The 16,732-nt window shown below is 42.4% G+C and overlaps 1 protein-coding gene across 1 annotated transcript; it reads left to right on the top strand.

The window, feature by feature from the left end:
• Window positions 1-260: 260 nt before the first annotated feature.
• On the top strand, window positions 261-16,589 carry LOC139424343 (phosphatidylserine lipase ABHD16A-like). The gene is made up of 19 exons (XM_071176081.1): window positions 261-433; window positions 846-902; window positions 1,159-1,225; window positions 1,481-1,567; window positions 1,896-1,981; window positions 2,193-2,266; window positions 2,479-2,589; window positions 7,212-7,326; window positions 8,895-8,996; window positions 9,150-9,213; window positions 9,381-9,430; window positions 9,792-9,915; window positions 10,151-10,255; window positions 10,492-10,555; window positions 13,820-13,876; window positions 13,978-14,040; window positions 14,214-14,389; window positions 15,148-15,194; window positions 15,501-16,589. Exons 1-19 carry the CDS (start codon window positions 332-334, stop codon window positions 15,582-15,584), a joined length of 1,635 nt encoding a protein of 544 aa, XP_071032182.1. The 5' UTR covers window positions 261-331; the 3' UTR covers window positions 15,585-16,589.
• The last annotated feature ends 143 nt before the right edge of the window (window positions 16,590-16,732 follow it).

Genomic DNA, 16,732 nt, shown 5'->3' with positions numbered 1-16,732 from the left:
TAATTATACTGCACAAGTGTCCAAGAAGCAGAGAAGACTTCATGGCACACGCACTGCAAGGACTACTTTGGCCAGAAAACATGCCACCCTCACAGGATCTTTCTGAGCAGAAAAGCAGGCTGATTTAGTTTAATTAAAAATGTGTTATTGAAAGTTTGTATAGATTTATTTGTACCCAGCAATATTTCCTTTTTGGGATATTTATTATCCACCTGTACAGTAGGTGGCGGTATGCACATATAATGGTTGCGAAAGCTATTATACAAAAGAAGAAAACGCTTGAACTTTGTATGTTTGGAATTTATGTCCTGTGTCGGCTACCGGAGGAAGAATGGCCGGCTGGATGTGGTTTCGTTGCTTTTTGGGGCCTCATCTCCAGAGAGTGCACCGTTCACAGGAGGAGTCCCGACCCGAAGGAAGAGCAGGCAGGAGGGTAGGCTCACGGCAGATACCGTGCTTGTGTTTGTGACCGACCAGGAAGAGCTAGGAATGTAACTTTGGTCGACGCTAGCACTAGCTCTCGCTCCGGCCAGGATGTGTCAGTACGTGTTATTGAAACTGCTGTCAATCACTGACCGGTGACAATGTGAACAATTATGCATAGTTAACACATTTGGGAATGTTCAGCTAGATTCCAAGGAGAATCAAGTATAATGGCTGTCTTTGTGTTGTTGCAGGTGAGCATGCTAGCAAGCACGTAACCTAAGCCGCTTTTAGTTATGCTAGGTAGCTAACGTTAGCTGTACTAGCTAGGCAGGGAAATCATTGCAGTTATCCAGTTAGCTGACTTGGCTAGTCACCACTCATTTAGCAGCTAACTACTTCCCCTTCTCTTACAACCCCAGGGATGGACTTATCAACCCAAGAGTCTGGAGAAACACACTGACAGCATCCTCGGATGGGTCAGTATATAACTAGCAAGTTACCACAAGTTGTATCAAATTGTTGATCATTAAATCTGTTTTGATTAGCTAGAGCACAAACTTTATTTTACTATTACATGCAGTGGCCTGCACTGTAATACACGATCTTTGTTTTTGCTTAAATTGAAGCCACAGGTAAAGACAAGTAGCACACTCGCATAGCTATACAGGTAGTCTATACATTCTCATACTTTGTGTTGAGATGTAACTGTTCTCTTGTGTTTTCTACCTCCAGGCGTCAGCTTTGTGGTCTCTGTCATACTACAGCTCCCCTCTCCTCCTCTGCTACCTTTACAGAAAAGGTAGTGTGTGTGTGTTCGCTCATGCCATATGAAAGGTAATAAAAATGACTCCTGCAGTAATGCTCTTATTGGGTTTAACTATTAATACCTCCCAGCTGTAGTGTAGTAGGTAAGTATTGGTACTGGCTAGTGGTGTTATAGTTTGACGTAGGACATGTGTGCATGCTTTAGTGCAAGAAAGAGGAAGCAAATGGCTATTACTAGCCTAATTGTTTATGTAGTGTTCGTAGCCCTAACTGTTGCTGTGTGTTTCAGGGTACATCTGCAGCAGTAAGCTGGTACCAGTCAGTCAGTATGTGGGAACTGTAATGGTTTGTCTGCTGGGAGTCGCCTTTCTGAGAGGTGAGAACTTTACCACTCTTTTTACTGAACTTGTATTGCTCTTCCTGGATTGGTCTGGTTTGAGAAATCCTCTGTGTTCAATGCTCCCCCACCCACCCCAATAAAATATTATAACATCTCAAACCTAATTCTAGAGAATGTAGTGTCTGGTGTTCTTCATCTACTAAACAGATATTGGATTGTGTGTAACTACGATTGCATTCCTGTGGGGGTTACGATTTCACACACTGACTCCCTCACAAGGTGTGGGTCTGTCAGGTACACTAAGTACACCACTGAGACTCTCTCTGGCACTCGCTGCTTCTCTCTCCCTTTCCCTCCCTCTCAGGTTGGGGACGGTGGAGGAACTCTGAGTATCAACAGTTCATCTCCATTCTGGAGGAAACCAGGAAGAACCACACGCCTAGCAACAAGGTAACACTGCTATGGCAACAGCTTGTCAACAGTTGGGCTGCTTCTCAAATGACACCTTACTCCCCATATGGTGTGTTATGTCTAACCAGTACCCTATATGTCATTTGATATTATTCTCAGGCCTGTTTTGCTAGTGGTTGGCAATCTTGAATTCAAGAAACAAGCCACAGCTATTCTTTCTGATCACTAATTTTGAATGTACTGTCTGTAGAAAAAGCTGGCCTGCTATGATTTTGACTTCTCTCACTGGCCGGCAGACTTCAGCTGGGAAGAAGTTAGCAATCCGTGAGTTGTGTGTGTAATTTGCGTACTGATTGTGAGCCTTTTACACGTGTTCATTTTTACACTGTGATTGTAGTTTTTTTGGTATGAAATACACCAGGTGATACAGTAAAATGTAAACAGGATGACTGTGTCTGGGTTATGATTTGAGAGTAAGGCTCTATTTTCACTATATAACTCTTGTTAAATATCCCTTCTAACATCCTGTGTGACAGGAAGCTGCTGTCCAAGGCAGGAGTGTCTCTACTGAAGCCAGAGCCCAAACTGAGAGGGGCAGCAGACAGCGTGCTCAACTCTTTACGCACTCTACCATGCCACATCATCAGGTATAGACGGACTACAATATCCACAATACACTGTACTCTACCAGGGCTTGACATTACAATTTTTAGCCACTTGTTCTTTGGACAAGTAGGACAGGGTTATTTATTAAAATGTTTAACTTGTGTGAAAAGGTGACTGAAAATTGTTGTATGATGTAAAATATCCTTCATTACTAGGGTAGCCTAGTGGTTAGTGGTAGCCTAGTGGTTAGAGCGTTGGACTAGTAACCGGAAGGTCGCAAGTTCAAACCCCTGAGCTGACAAGGTACAAATCTGTCGTTCTGCCCCTGAACAGGCAGTTAACCCACTGTTCCTAGGACATCATTGAAACATAATAATTTGTTCTTAACTGACTTGCCTAGTTAAATAAAGGTAAAGTATATAAAAATTATCTTCTGCCATTGTGGCCTTGAGCACGACACTTAACAGACTACTGTTTAAAACACGTGGTCCGTCAACCCTCCATCTGGAGAGCTACCTGGTGTGCAGACTTTGGATCCAAACCTGCACAAATACACCAGTCAGCTTATCAAGGTCCTGTTGAGCAGCTGATTATTTTTTGAGCAGGGCTGGAGCGAAAGCCTGCACACCCAGTAGCTCTCCTGGAGGATGGTTTGCCCACCCTGCAACATTACAATTACAACCAAATACTTTGTCTTTATACAATGGTTCCCTCGTTAAATGAACCAGGGATCAATTGGCTAAGGTTGGTGAGGTAGCTAACCAAGATGTTTTATCTATTTGTAAGGTTAAAATAATCAGTGTTCAGGGAAGATCTTGACAACATTGTTACTTGTCAATTAGGCTATTCTAAGAATATATATTTGAAACTTTGTCAGAATTACATGGCCGGAATTGAATAGATGTGAATCCTAGCTAATTTTGAGGGCTTGCGACTGTTTTACAACCGAAGTATGCCGCATTTGGTTTCATCAACTGCACCCGTATCAACTGTGTCCCCCATTTTGCGGTTATACACAAGTGCCAGTGGAAAGTTATTTTAGGACATCGGACATGACAATGACATTAATACATGCTAAGTAGTTAACTAGCAAGATAGCCAATTCAAAACAGTGTAGTTTGGCTGGTTATCTAGTTAGTCTGTTGTGTGTGTGTATACAGTGCCTTGTGAAAGTATTCGGCCCCCTTGAACTTTGCGACCTTTTGCCACATTTCAGGCTTCAAACATAAAGATATAAAACTGTATTTTTTTGTGAAGAATCAACAACAAGTGGGACACAATCATGAAGTGGAACGACATTTATTGGATATTTCAAACTTTTTTAACAAATCAAAAACTGAAAAATTGGGCGTGCAAAATTATTCAGCCCCTTTACTTTCAGTGCTGCAAACTCTCTCCAGAAGTTCAGTGAGGATCTCTGAATGATCCAATGTTGACCTAAATGACTAATGATGATAAATACAATCCACATGTGTGTAATCAAGTCTCCGTATAAATGCACCTGCACTGTGATAGTCTCAGAGGTCCGTCAAAAGCGCAGAGCATCATGAAGAACAAGGAACACACCAGGCAGGCCCGAGATACTGTTGTGAAGAAGTTTAAAGCCGGATTTGGATACAAAAAGATTTCCCAAGCTTTAAACATCCCAAGGAGCACTGTGCAAGCGATAATATTGAAATGGAAGGAGTATCAGACCACTGCAAATCTACCAAGACCTGGCCGTCCCTCTAAACTTTCAGCTCATACAAGGAGAAGACTGATCAGAGATGCAGCCAAGAGGCCCATGATCACTCTGGATGAACTGCAGAGATCTACAGCTGAGGTGGGAGACTCTGTCCATAGGACAACAATCAGTCGTGTATATTGCACAAATCTGGCCTTTATGGAAGAGTGGCAAGAAGAAAGACATTTCTTAAAGATATCCATAAAAAGTGTAGTTTAAAGTTTGCCACAAGCCACCTGGGAGACACACCAAACATGTGGAAGAAGGTGCTCTGGTCAGATGAAACCAAAAATGAACTTTTTGGCAACAATGCAAGATGTTATGTTTGGTGTAAAAGCAACACAGCTGAACACACCATCCCCACTGTCAAACATGGTGGTGGCAGCATCATGGTTTGGGCCTGCTTTTCTTCAGCAGGGACAGGGAAGATGGTTAAAATTGATGGGAAGATGGATGGAGCCAAATACAGGACCATTCTGGAAGAAAACCTGATGGAGTCTGCAAAAGACCTGAGACTGGGACGGAGATTTGTCTTCCAACAAGACAATGATCCAAAACATAAAGCAAAATCTACAATGGAATGGTTAAAAAATAAACATATCCAGGTGTTAGAATGGCCAAGTCAAAGTCCAGACCTGAATCCAATCGAGAATCTGTGGAAAGAACTGAAAACTGCTGTTCACAAATGCTCTCCATCCAACCTCACTGAGCTCGAGCTGTTTTGCAAGGAGGAATGGGAAAAAATTTCAGTCTCTCGATGTGCAAAACTGATAGAGACATACCCCAAGCGACTTACAGCTGTAATCGCAGCAAAAGGTGGCGCTACCAAGTATTAACTTAAGGGGGCTGAATAATTTTGCACGCCCAATTTTTCAGTTTTTGATTTGTTAAAAAAGTTTGAAATATCCAATAAATGTCGTTCCACTTCATGATTGTGTCCCACTTGTTGTTGATTCTTCACAAAAAAATACAGTTTTATATCTTTTTATGTTTGAAGCGTGAAATGTGGCAAAAGGTCGCAAAGTTCAAGGGGGCCGAATACTTTCGCAAGGCACTGTGTATGTATATTTATATATATATATATATATATTTATTAGTGGTTTGCCCACTTATAGCTTATTTTTGGTCAGCAATGAAAATCCTGTAAAAGTCATGGGGTGTGCGTCACCTGTGTGTGCCAGCGGGTTGTTGCCAGAGGAGAGAGACTTGCGCAGCAGGTAAAATATAATATATTTATATTATATATTTTAGCTGCTGCGCAAGGATTTTCATTGCTGACCAAAAATAAGCTATAAGTGGGCAAATGACTCACTAACAAGCAATGAATATCAACAAATGTGCACATGCGGTTCGCTTTGATCTCAAACGCATCTCTCGACTACCTGATTGAAAGACCACTCGTGCTTGTCAATACAGGCTTTCAATAATTCTATGCCGATGCGCTCCGCATAGATTGGGAGAACAGTGTGTAACGCTACATGTGGAGGACACAGATCCAGTTCTGAATGGACTACCCTAATTTATATTGTGATTTATTTTATTTGTCCATTCGGACAACTTAAATCTATATTCTTCTTGTTCTCCATTTTTTTTTTTAAATATTGTTTTTACTTGCCCTGGTCAAGCGTGAATGTCGACCCCTGTCTGCCATGCCACTTTGTCAGGTATAAACAGACTACAAAACCCACAACACACTGTACTCTACCGTGCCACATTGTCAGGTACTAAACTACACTGAACAAAAATAGAAATGCAATATTCAACGAATTCAAAGTTTTTACTGAGTTAGTTTTATATTAGGAAATCAGTCAATTTAAATAAGTTCATTAGGCCTTATGGATTTCACATGACTGGGAATATAGATATGCATCTGTTGGTCATAACTTAAAAAAAAAAAATAGGGGTGTGTATCAGAAAACCAGTCATTTTTTTTGGTATGGCCACCATTTGCCTCATGTAGAGCGACATATCTCATTCACATAGAGTTGATCAGGCTGTTGATTGTGGCCTCTGGGATGTTGTCCCACTCCTCTTCAATGTGTGTGTGAAGTTGCTTTATATTGGTGGGAACTGTTGTACGTGTCAATCCAGAGCATCCCAAACATGCTCAATGGGTGAGATGTCTGGTGAGTATGCAGGCCATGAAAGAACTGGGACATTTTCAGCTTCCAGAAATTGTGTACAGATCCTTGCAACATGGGACCATGCATTATCATGCTGAAACATGAGGTGATGGCGGTGGATGAATGGCATGACAATGGGCCTTAGCTTATGCCCAGCGTTTCCCAATGGGTGCACCCCCCCCCCCCCCCCCCCCCGCTAAAACACTACACAGCTGAACAGCTGATTCAAATAATCAAAGCTTGATGATTATTTGAATCAGCTGTGTAGTGCTAGGGCAAAAACCAAAACGTGCACCCCTTTGGTTCCCGAAGACCGATTTTGGGAAACTGCCATAACCCCAGCAACACCATGGGACACTTTGTTGACATCAGCAAACCGCTTACCCACACGACGCCGTACACATGGTCTGTGGTTGTGAGGGTACTGACAATTACTCTAAAACAATGTTTGTGGCAGCTGGTAAATTTGGTAAATAAATTAACATTCTCTGGCAACCACTCTGGTGGAATTCCCTGTTGTCGGCATGCAAATTGCACGTTCCCTCAACTTGACATCTGTGGCATTGTGTTGTGTGGCCTTTCTATTGTCCCCAGCAAAAGGTGCACCTGTGTAATGATCATGCTGTTTAATCAGATTCTTGATATGCCACCCCTGTCAGGTGGATGGATTATCTTGGCAAAGGAGAAATGCTCACAAACAGGGATTAAAAAAAATGTTTCATAATATTTCAAAATATTTCAATTCATATTACATTACTGCCTGCTAGCCCACTGATGCTACCTTTTCTCTCCCCTCCCTCTTTCTCCCCCTTTCTAGTTTTCTGATTGCCCACTCATTTGGGAGGAGGATTCTGTACCCTGGGTCTGTATACCTACTGCAAAGGGCTATGAGACCCATGCTACAACAGGGCCAGGCTAGACTTATAGAAGAGGTGAGTCATCACACATCACAGTAGGGTCAAGTTACATTAATTTACAATAGTTATACATGTATTCATATACAGTGCATTCAGAAAGTATTCAGACCCCCTGACTTGTTCCACATTTTGTTATGTTACAGCCTTATTAAATACATTTTCTTCATCAATCTACACACAATACCCCATAATGACAAAGCTAAAACAGGTTTTTAGAAATGGCTTATTTACATAACTATTCAGACCCTTTGCTATGAGACTCGAAATTGAGCTCCGGTGCGTCCTATTTCCATTGATCATCCTTGAGATGTTTCTACAACTTGATTGGGGTCGATCTGTGGTAAATTAAATTAATTGGACATGATTTAGAAAGGCACACGCCTGTCTATATAAGGTCCCACAGTTGTCAGAGCAAAAACCAAGCCTTGAGGTCGATGGAATTGTCCGTAGAGCCCCGAGACAGGATTGTGTCGAGGCACAGATCTGGAGAAGGGTACCAAAAAATGTCTGCAGCATTGAAGGTCCCCAAGAACACACTGGCCTCTATCATTCTTAAATGGAAGAAATGTGGAACCCCAGGAGAAAGGCCTTGGTCAGGGAGGTGACCAAGAAACCAATGGTCACTCTGACAGAGCTCCAGAGTTCCTCTGGAGATGAGAGAACCTTCCAGAAGGACAACAATCTCTGCAGCACTCCACCAATCAAGCATTTGTGGTAGAGCGGCCAGATGGAAGCCACTCCTCAGTAAAAGGTACATGATAGCCCACTTGGAGTTTGCCAAAAGTCACCTAAAGGACTCTCAGACCATGAGAAACAAGATTCTCTGGTCTGATGAAAGCAAGCTTGAACTCTTTAGCCTGAATGCCAAGCATCATATCTGGAGGAAACCTGGTGCCATCCCAACAGTGAAGCATGGTGGTGGCATTATCATGCTGTGGGGATGCTTTTCAGTGGTAGGGACTGGGAGACGAGTCAGGAACGAGGGAAAGATGAACTGAGAAAAGTACAGAGATCCTTGATGAAACCCTGCTCCAGAGCACTCAGGACCTCAGACTGGGATGATGGTTCACCTTCCAACAGGTCAACAACTCGAAGAACACAGCCAAGACAACGCAGGAGTGGCTTCGGGACAAGTCTAGCGACGATCCCCCATCCAACCTGATAGAGCTTGAGAGGATCTGCAGGGAAGAATGGGAGAAACTCTCCAAATACAGGTGTATACAGTGTCGTACCAAAGAAGACTCGAGGCTGTAATCGCTGCCAAAAGTGCTTCAACAAAGTACTGAGTGAAGTCTGAATACTTATGTAAATGTGTTATTTCAGTTTGATAATTTTTTTAAATAAATTTGCATACATTTCTAAAAACCTGTTTTTGCTTTGCCATTATTGTGTGTAGCTGGAGGGGGGGGGAGAATTTCATCCATTTTAGAATAAGGCTGTAACGTAACAAAATGTGGAAAAAGTCAATGGGTCTGAATACTTTCAGAATGCACTGTATGCAGCCTTTATCTTATAGAACTGCGTAACTTGAAGTTTCTCTTTTCCGATCTGTTTCTGTACCTCTCTCCCTCTTCTGTGTGCAGTGTGAGGGCCAGAGGAACAAGCTGGTGGCGTGTGATGGGAATGAGATTGATACCATGTTTGTGGACCGCAGGAGAGAAGAGGGACTGCACGGACAGACTCTGGTAAGGACCTGCACTAGGCTCTATGAACCATCTGAACTACATTACCCATAATTCCTCTGATAAGGAACTGGACTACAGTAGGCTCTATGAACCATCAGCACTACATTACCCATGTTTCCCTGCGAGGTCTGTAGTGTTGGCTGTATGTTATAGGTGATCTGCTGTGAGGGGAACGCAGGCTTCTATGAGGTGGGCTGTATGAACACTCCATTGGAAGGTAAGGAACCTCTGACACTTTTACACATCAAATACTTATTTCCTACTTCCATCCTACTTACCATCTTTCGTTGTGAAGATCACTGTTCATACATGGTGGTTAACATATTCCTTAACCTGTTAAATTTAAACTAGAGCAGTATAAAGCCGTTTCTGTCTGTGTTGCAGGTGGATACTCAGTGCTTGGTTGGAACCACCCTGGCTTTGCAGGAAGCACGGTAAGCCTTAAGTGTCCCTCGCTCGTCCCCATCATGCGTTTGTGTGAACTTACCAGCATATTTCAACTGCATTATTAGGCAAGTTTGTCTTATGTGGAAAGTCTGGTTTGTCTACACGTGTCATTCATAGAGAAGGTTGGAAGACGCACAGTGTTCTGGGTTCAATTCCCACAGGGGACCAGCAAGTAAAAGTAGGAAAATGTATCCAATCACTCTGGATAAGAGCTTCTGCTAAAATTACTGAAATCTAAATGTCTGTGTTAGCAGCAGATTTGTTTCCGTCTCAAAATGTGCATTGACATGAAAGTAAATGTAAAACAATAACTCTTCGTTCCCCAATCCACTCCCTTATTTCTCTCAGGGCGTACCGTTCCCCCAGAACGAGGCCAATGCCATGGATGTAGTGATCCAGTTTGCAGTGCACAAGCTGGGCTTCCAGCTCAGTGACATAATGGTGTATGCCTGGTCCATAGGGGGATTCACAGGTAGGGACCCTACTGGTATATGCAGTTTGTCTGGCCCTAGTCTGTTGTGGGAATGAGTTAACCAATTTCACCAACATATTGTAAGCGCCACTTCTTTATTTCTCCCCCTTCTCTTCATTTTCTCTCCGTCTCACTCTTCTCGGCCACCCTCTCTCCGCACTCTCCTCCCTTCTCTCTCCCCCTCTCATATTTCCTTTTCTCTTTCTCTGTCTATATATTTCTCTGTGTCTCTCAGCCAGTTGGGCTGTGATGTCCTATCCAGAGATCCAAGCGCTGGTATTGGACGCCTCCTTTGATGACCTGCTTCCGCTGGCCCTCAAGGTCATGCCCGACAGCTGGAGTGAGTCTCTCGCAGGGGTCATAGGTCAAGGCGTGGAAAAAAACAGTGATGTCATATAAACAAATGTATTGTGTACACTTTTTTTTTTTTCTATGGTGAGATATATTCTATAAGAATATATATATTAAGAAGTGAATACAGTCACTTTGGATAAGAGCTTCTAAAGGCCTGAGGTGTGTGTCTTTGTACGGGCTGTGTTTGGTTCAGGATCTGACAATGGAAATGGTGTGTTTCAGGGCCTCTGGTGACACACACAGTCAGGCAGTACATGAACCTCAACAGCGCAGAACAGCTCTGCAAGTAAGTGCAACACTCCTTACTCACACAAACACTTTACACGTGTGTGTGTCTGACACGAACATATCATCCATGGAAAATATTGGGTACATTTATTTGAATTTAATCACATTTTGACAGCATCCCATTTGATTTGAACAAAACATTCCATATATGTTTACCCATGGAGGAAGTGGTCAGAAAGGGACTTTTTGACCTGAATGCCAAAACATTCCATATATGTTTACCCATGGAGGAAGTGGTCAGAAAGGGACTTTTTTGACCTGAATGCCAAAACATTCCATATATGTTTACCCATGGAGGAAGTGGTCAGAAAGGGACTTTTTTGACCTGAATGCCAAAACATTCCATATATGTTTACCCATGGAGGAAGTGGTCAGAAAGGGACTTTTTGACCTGAATGCCAAAACATTCCATATATGTTTACCCATGGAGGAAGTGGTCAGAAAGGGACTTTTTGACCGGAATGCCAAAACATTCAGGAGAATAAAGGTGCCCAAAGTTGACCTATTTTGCATATCCTACCATCAGATATCCATGTCTTCATCACAGGAAATTTTCATTACTGGTTAAAGACACAGCGTGCAGCTATATCAAATAAGCTACTTCTATGTAAATGATGTTGATCAGTACAATAAAATTAGTCCCAAATGGAAGGGAAACTCATCTGTAGTCCCATGAAATCAGCCAAAACAAGCTCAACTCAATGCATGCACACACTCATAGTGAATATGCATACACCTGTATTGTGTACAAAACATTAGGTTCACATGTTCTTTCCATTGCAGACTGACCAGGTGAGTCCAGGTGAAATCAATGATCCCTTATTGATGTCACGTATTGAATCCACTTCCATCAGTGTAGATCAGTGGTTCCCAAACTGGGGTACGCACAGTGCCTTCGGGGGTAAACCAAATAAAAATTTGCTTTACGTTTAAAAATATATATATTTTTGTTACATTTTCCTTCAGATTTTCAAAACAGTCCATTTATATTTTCCAACAGGGCTATACATTTGGGTGAGTTATTTTTCTCTCGCCTGAGTAGCCTCGTTTCACTGCCAAAAGTCTAAATTAAACCATCTTCAGTTCAGCGAAATAACAACACAATGTCAAATACAGGTAGCCTTATCAAATAGTTAGCATCCAATCACATTAACTGTTACTCACTCGCGGGAATTCCACTAACAGTCCGTATGTAACCAAACGTAACTGCTGCTCATGTTGGTATCTGTACTGATGGCGCAAAAGCCATGACAGGGAGACATGGGTGTGCAAGCAGTTGCTCGGTACACCGCAGCATCCGCAAAGGGAATGCCTGACAGCTTGAAAGACGTTTCACTGTCGTGTCCAGGCATTTCCTTTGCGGATGCTGCGGTGTACCGAGGGGCTTTGAACTCTTGTATTTTCTGCACTATGCAATGATATGGGCAGCGACCATGTAACGATTCTGCAACATACAGCAGTGTGCTGGTTATCATTAGGCCAAGACAATGTCAAATGTGATATAGCGAAGCACCTGAGTGAGCTGGGTGTGCAATTACGGAGGTACTTCCCCGAAACAGACGACACAAACAACTGGATTCGTTATACCTTTCATGCCCTGCCTCCAGTCCATCTACCGATATCTGAACAAGAGAGCCTTATCAAAATTGCAACAAGTGGTTCTGTGAAAATTTAATTTAATCAGAAGTCACTGGCAGATTTCTGGATAGGGCTGTGCGCAGAGTATCCTGCCTTGGTAAATCTCGCTATTAAGACACTGATGCCCTTTGCAACCCCGTACCTCTGAGGGTGGATTCTCGGCCCTCAGTAACTTGAAAACGAAATACAGGCACAGACTGTGTGTGGGAAAGGATTTAAGATTGAGACTCTCTCCAATACAACCAAACATTGCAGAGTTATGTGCATCCGTTCTCACACACACCCTTCTCATTAACCTGTGGTGAGTTATTCACATTTTTTGATGAACACATTTTTGTATTTATAGGTTTTATATGTAAGATGTCTAACTAAAGAGCAAAATGATTGATTATTTGTGCCCTGGTCTTTTAAGAGCTCTTTGTCACAACCCAGCTCGTGGGAAGTGACAAACTCATTCTTATGTTTCATGTGTGTGTGTGTGCGTGCGGCAGGCTTACAATAATGGCAAAAAAAAACAAATTTGGAGAGTGCGCTGATGCTGGTGCTAGAGGGGGTACGTAGGTGGAGTTTGAATGTTCGAAGGGGTACGGGACTATAACAAGTTTGGGAACCACTGGAGTAGATGAAGGGGAGGAGACGGGTAAGCCTTGAGACAATTGAGGCTTGGATTGTGTATCTGTGTCATTCAGAGGGTGAATGGGAAAGACAAAAGATTATACTGCCTTTTCCACGATCAACAGTTTCCCATGTGTATCAAGAATGGTCCACCACCCAAAGGACATCCAGCCAACTTGAATCAAGATGGGCCACATCCCTGTGGAATGATTTCGACACCTTATGGAGTCCATGCCCTGACGAATTGAGGCTGTTCTGAGGAGGGGGGGGCTCAATATTAGGAAGGTGTTCTCAATGTTTTGTGCACTGTGTATAGGCCTAGGTTACTACTTGATTTACCCAGTTTATCAATCATTCAAATAAATTTCCATTATGTGAATAATTAGTCAAATGTATTGTATAATTGGTTAATTCATCCATACATAGCCATCTCTGAAAAATGTTACAGTAAAATCTAATGATTTTGAATTTAAAAGATGCTCAACGATTGACAGTCAGTAGCTGAGTTTCTGTATCAAGTGCCATTCTGTGACTGGCTAATATTCCTTTTTTGGTGTTGAGAAACATGACGGCATCTGTATTGAAGTCCATTCTGGTATTGTGACCTACTGTATTCAAGACCATGTCTCACCTGAGGGCGGGCACAACACAACTTCAGATGTAAAGTAGGGTATAAGCTACAATGTATACAAATATGAAGAACAAAAGAGTTTTACAAGTTTTTAGATAATTGTGTTTACGTATAAAATAGTTGGTTTTATTTTAAGCTTTTAAATATCAATTACAACTATCTTTTCCAGTGATGAAGACAAGGATGTGTGGTATGGTGGGATATGCAAATTAGTTTAACTTTGAGCACCTTTATTCTTCTGAATGTTTTGGCAAGCAGGTCCAAAAGGACACGTTCTGAGCACTTTTACAATGGGCAAATATATGTATGGGAGGTCAAAAGGGGTGCTGTTTACCCGATGGGAGATTTTGTGACCCAAACACTCAAGTTCTTCCTTAGGTACCAGGGACCAGTGCTTCTGATCAGAAGAACCAAAGATGAGATCATTACCACCACGTGAGTCACTATGAAGGCATGAATAACGAAAAGGGCCCGTTCAGATTAGATATGCGCTGGTAAATCTAGTGACTGGTTTCACTGACTGACTTGTGTTTCAGGGGTCCAGAAGACATCATGTCCAACAGAGGAAACAACCTCCTGCTCAAACTTCTGCAGTTCAGGTCGGTTCTCCGTCTCCAAAACCTCTCACAGGCTGTGTATGTCCACTACAGACCTGATTATACACAACCTCACACAGACAGCTAAGGTGTTGCCTTGTACCATATACATACACTAGGAACAGAGAGTGGGCGCTGTGTTTCTGTTTAAACCCTTTCTGATGTCATATCTTCAGGTACCCCAAGGTGATGACAGACGATGGAGTCAGGGCCATCAGAGCATGGCTGGCAGCCTCCAACCACGTAGAAGAGGCAGCGGTGTACAGTAGCTATGAGGTGGATGATGACTGGTGTGTGTCTGTACTGCAGTCGTATAAGACGGAGAGAGACGTTTTCTTCCCCTGGAGTGTTGGTAAGACTGCTCCTCAAATGACCACACCATTACAGCTGTTTGACTTAGATTAGAATCTCCCTAGATGAATTACCTGATGGAATTTATTTTGGTCTTTGTCCTTTTGTCAAAAGGGTTAGTTCACTGCCCCTTAGACGCTCCTTTCTGCCAGAGGTAGTAAAAGCAAAGATACCTTAATATAAAATGACCCAGTAAAAGTCTAGAAGTATCAGATTTTAAATGGTCAATTGTCATATGAGTAAAAGTACACAGTAAATGCTATACATCAAACCAGACGGCACAATTAACTTTTTTTGACAGCCAGGGGCAGCTGCAACACTCGGACATAATTTACAGTTCGTGAGTCCGCCAGATCAGAGGCAGTAGGGATGACCAGGGACGTTCTCTTGATGTGTGTGTGAATTGAACCTTTTTCCTGTCCTGCTAAGCATTCAAATTGTAACTAGTACTTTTGGGTCTCTGGGAAAATGTATGGAGTAAAAATGACAATTATTTAGGAATGTAGTGAAGTACAGAGACTCCAAAAAACGATTTAAGTAGTACTTTACACCACTGCTCTCTGAGATTGTATCTATATTTTTTTAACTATGCAAGTCCGTTAAGAACAGATTCTTATTTACAATGATGGCCTACCAAAAGGCCCCCTGTGGGGACGGGGGCTGGGATTAAAAATAGGACAAAACTGCATAAAGAGACCTAAAACAACCTATATAAACATACAGTGGTAATTTTTAAGCCTTTCCTGTTTGTTTTGTCAGGTGAGGACATGACACCGGAGGGAAGACGACAGCTGGCTCTCTTCCTGGTGAGAAACAACTTCTTTCATCTTCCATAGTAACTAGGTCACCTGTGCTCTCCTTGTGACTGGTGTAATGTATTTCTATTGGCTCTGTGGTTGAATTAATTTACCACAGCATGATAGAAGTGTAATCAATTACTGCATTTGTTCTGTGGCGGGCTAATACCTGTACATTTATAAGTACATCTGATTCCCTTTTATATGGAAATGTTAAGGTGGCAAGTGGGCTTCCGTAAGACAAAATCTACAGATTAATTTATTGGGAATGTTATCTCCTATATTGTTTCATCACTTGCTCCCCTCTCTTCTCAGGCACGGAAGTACATGCGGAACTTCGACTCAACTCACTGCACTCCTCTCCCTTACTCTGAATTCGCTGCCCCTTGGGGACTGTAAGTGTTGACGGATGGATAGAAACGAGGAGCAAAGATGCAGGCTAGACCAACCAATCAGAAGAGGTATACAGAGCATGGATTGAATGTATCTATGGGAGGTGTTCAAGGCAGCTACACCCAGATGGTATTAGAACGTTGTGACCCTGCCCACCTGTGGTTACCCCATTGGCTCACAGCAAAAACGTGGCATTTTGTCTACTTGTTTTAATCAATTACAAAACTATATGTCTAAAGATTACTACTTAGAAAAACGCAATTTTGCCTCATGCCCCTTATGACAATGCTATCGGCCGACCGACCGGAACATCAAGCTAGTCAAGACTGACGTTAAACAAACTGTACTTAACAATGCTTTCCACACGCATAGCCTACTTACATTCTGAAGCCAGAAGGTTCTTCTCATAGGCTCTATTTCCCTACGTTGGGAGCATTGTGAACAGTCTGTCGTGATTTTTGACCTGGCTACATGCACATTGAACACAGCAGCTCTTTGGAATGTTTTGTTATTTCTGTAGAAACAAAAGGTAAGCTCTTTTCCAATGGGATGAATGGTAAATAATATTTGTTTTCCCAATTTGTGGGCGTGGTCTAGGGGATTTCTTTATTGCGGGGGGTTGTGGTATATGGTCAACATACCACAGCTAAGGGCTGTATCCAGGAACTCCGCGTTGCGTAAGAACAGCCCTTAGCTGTGGAATGTTGGCCATATACCACAACCCCCTCGGGCCTTATTGCTTAAATATACACTGCCGTCCTCGAACTAGATATTTAAAATACTCCCTTCCATAAAGTAAGCACTGATCTCTAGGTAGTTGGATAAAAGGCTCCATTCTATTGCCTGACTACATTACTACAAGGGAGAAAAGGAATAAGGAGCTTGTTCCCTCCCTCTGCATTTTAAAGTATACAGCCAGGCCATCCTCATGTTCTAAAGCGTGACTTTTCTTGTGGGCACTGTCATTATGAACAAAGCTGGGTCCTGTTAAATAAAATGTTGGCAAAATAATTGTTATTTCTCTTATGAAACTGCAATCTTGCATGTATAATTTCTGACAACTATGGCCTTGACGTTTTCCAGGTCAGGAAAAACTCCTGGACCTAATAATGTCACTAAATGAGCATCAAAGAAAGAACAGATCCCAGCCTGTC

Source organism: Oncorhynchus clarkii, chromosome 2, assembly GCF_045791955.1.
Source record: "Oncorhynchus clarkii lewisi isolate Uvic-CL-2024 chromosome 2, UVic_Ocla_1.0, whole genome shotgun sequence".
Classification (NCBI taxonomy): Eukaryota; Metazoa; Chordata; class Actinopteri; order Salmoniformes; family Salmonidae; genus Oncorhynchus; species Oncorhynchus clarkii.
The sequence above is the reverse complement of the archived record's forward strand: the minus strand, read 5'-3'. Positions and strand labels throughout refer to the sequence as shown.

Excerpts from the sequence above, each read along its gene's own strand:
- LOC139424343 (XM_071176081.1), top strand. The coding sequence starts at position 332 with ATGGCCGGCTGGATGTGGTTTCGTTGCTTTTTGGGGCCTCATCTCCAG. Across the intron at positions 434-845 it reads AAGGAAGAGCAGGCAGGAGG|GGATGGACTTATCAACCCAA; the intron begins GTAGGCTCACGG and ends TTACAACCCCAG. Across the intron at positions 2,267-2,478 it reads TGGGAAGAAGTTAGCAATCC|GAAGCTGCTGTCCAAGGCAG; the intron begins GTGAGTTGTGTG and ends CCTGTGTGACAG.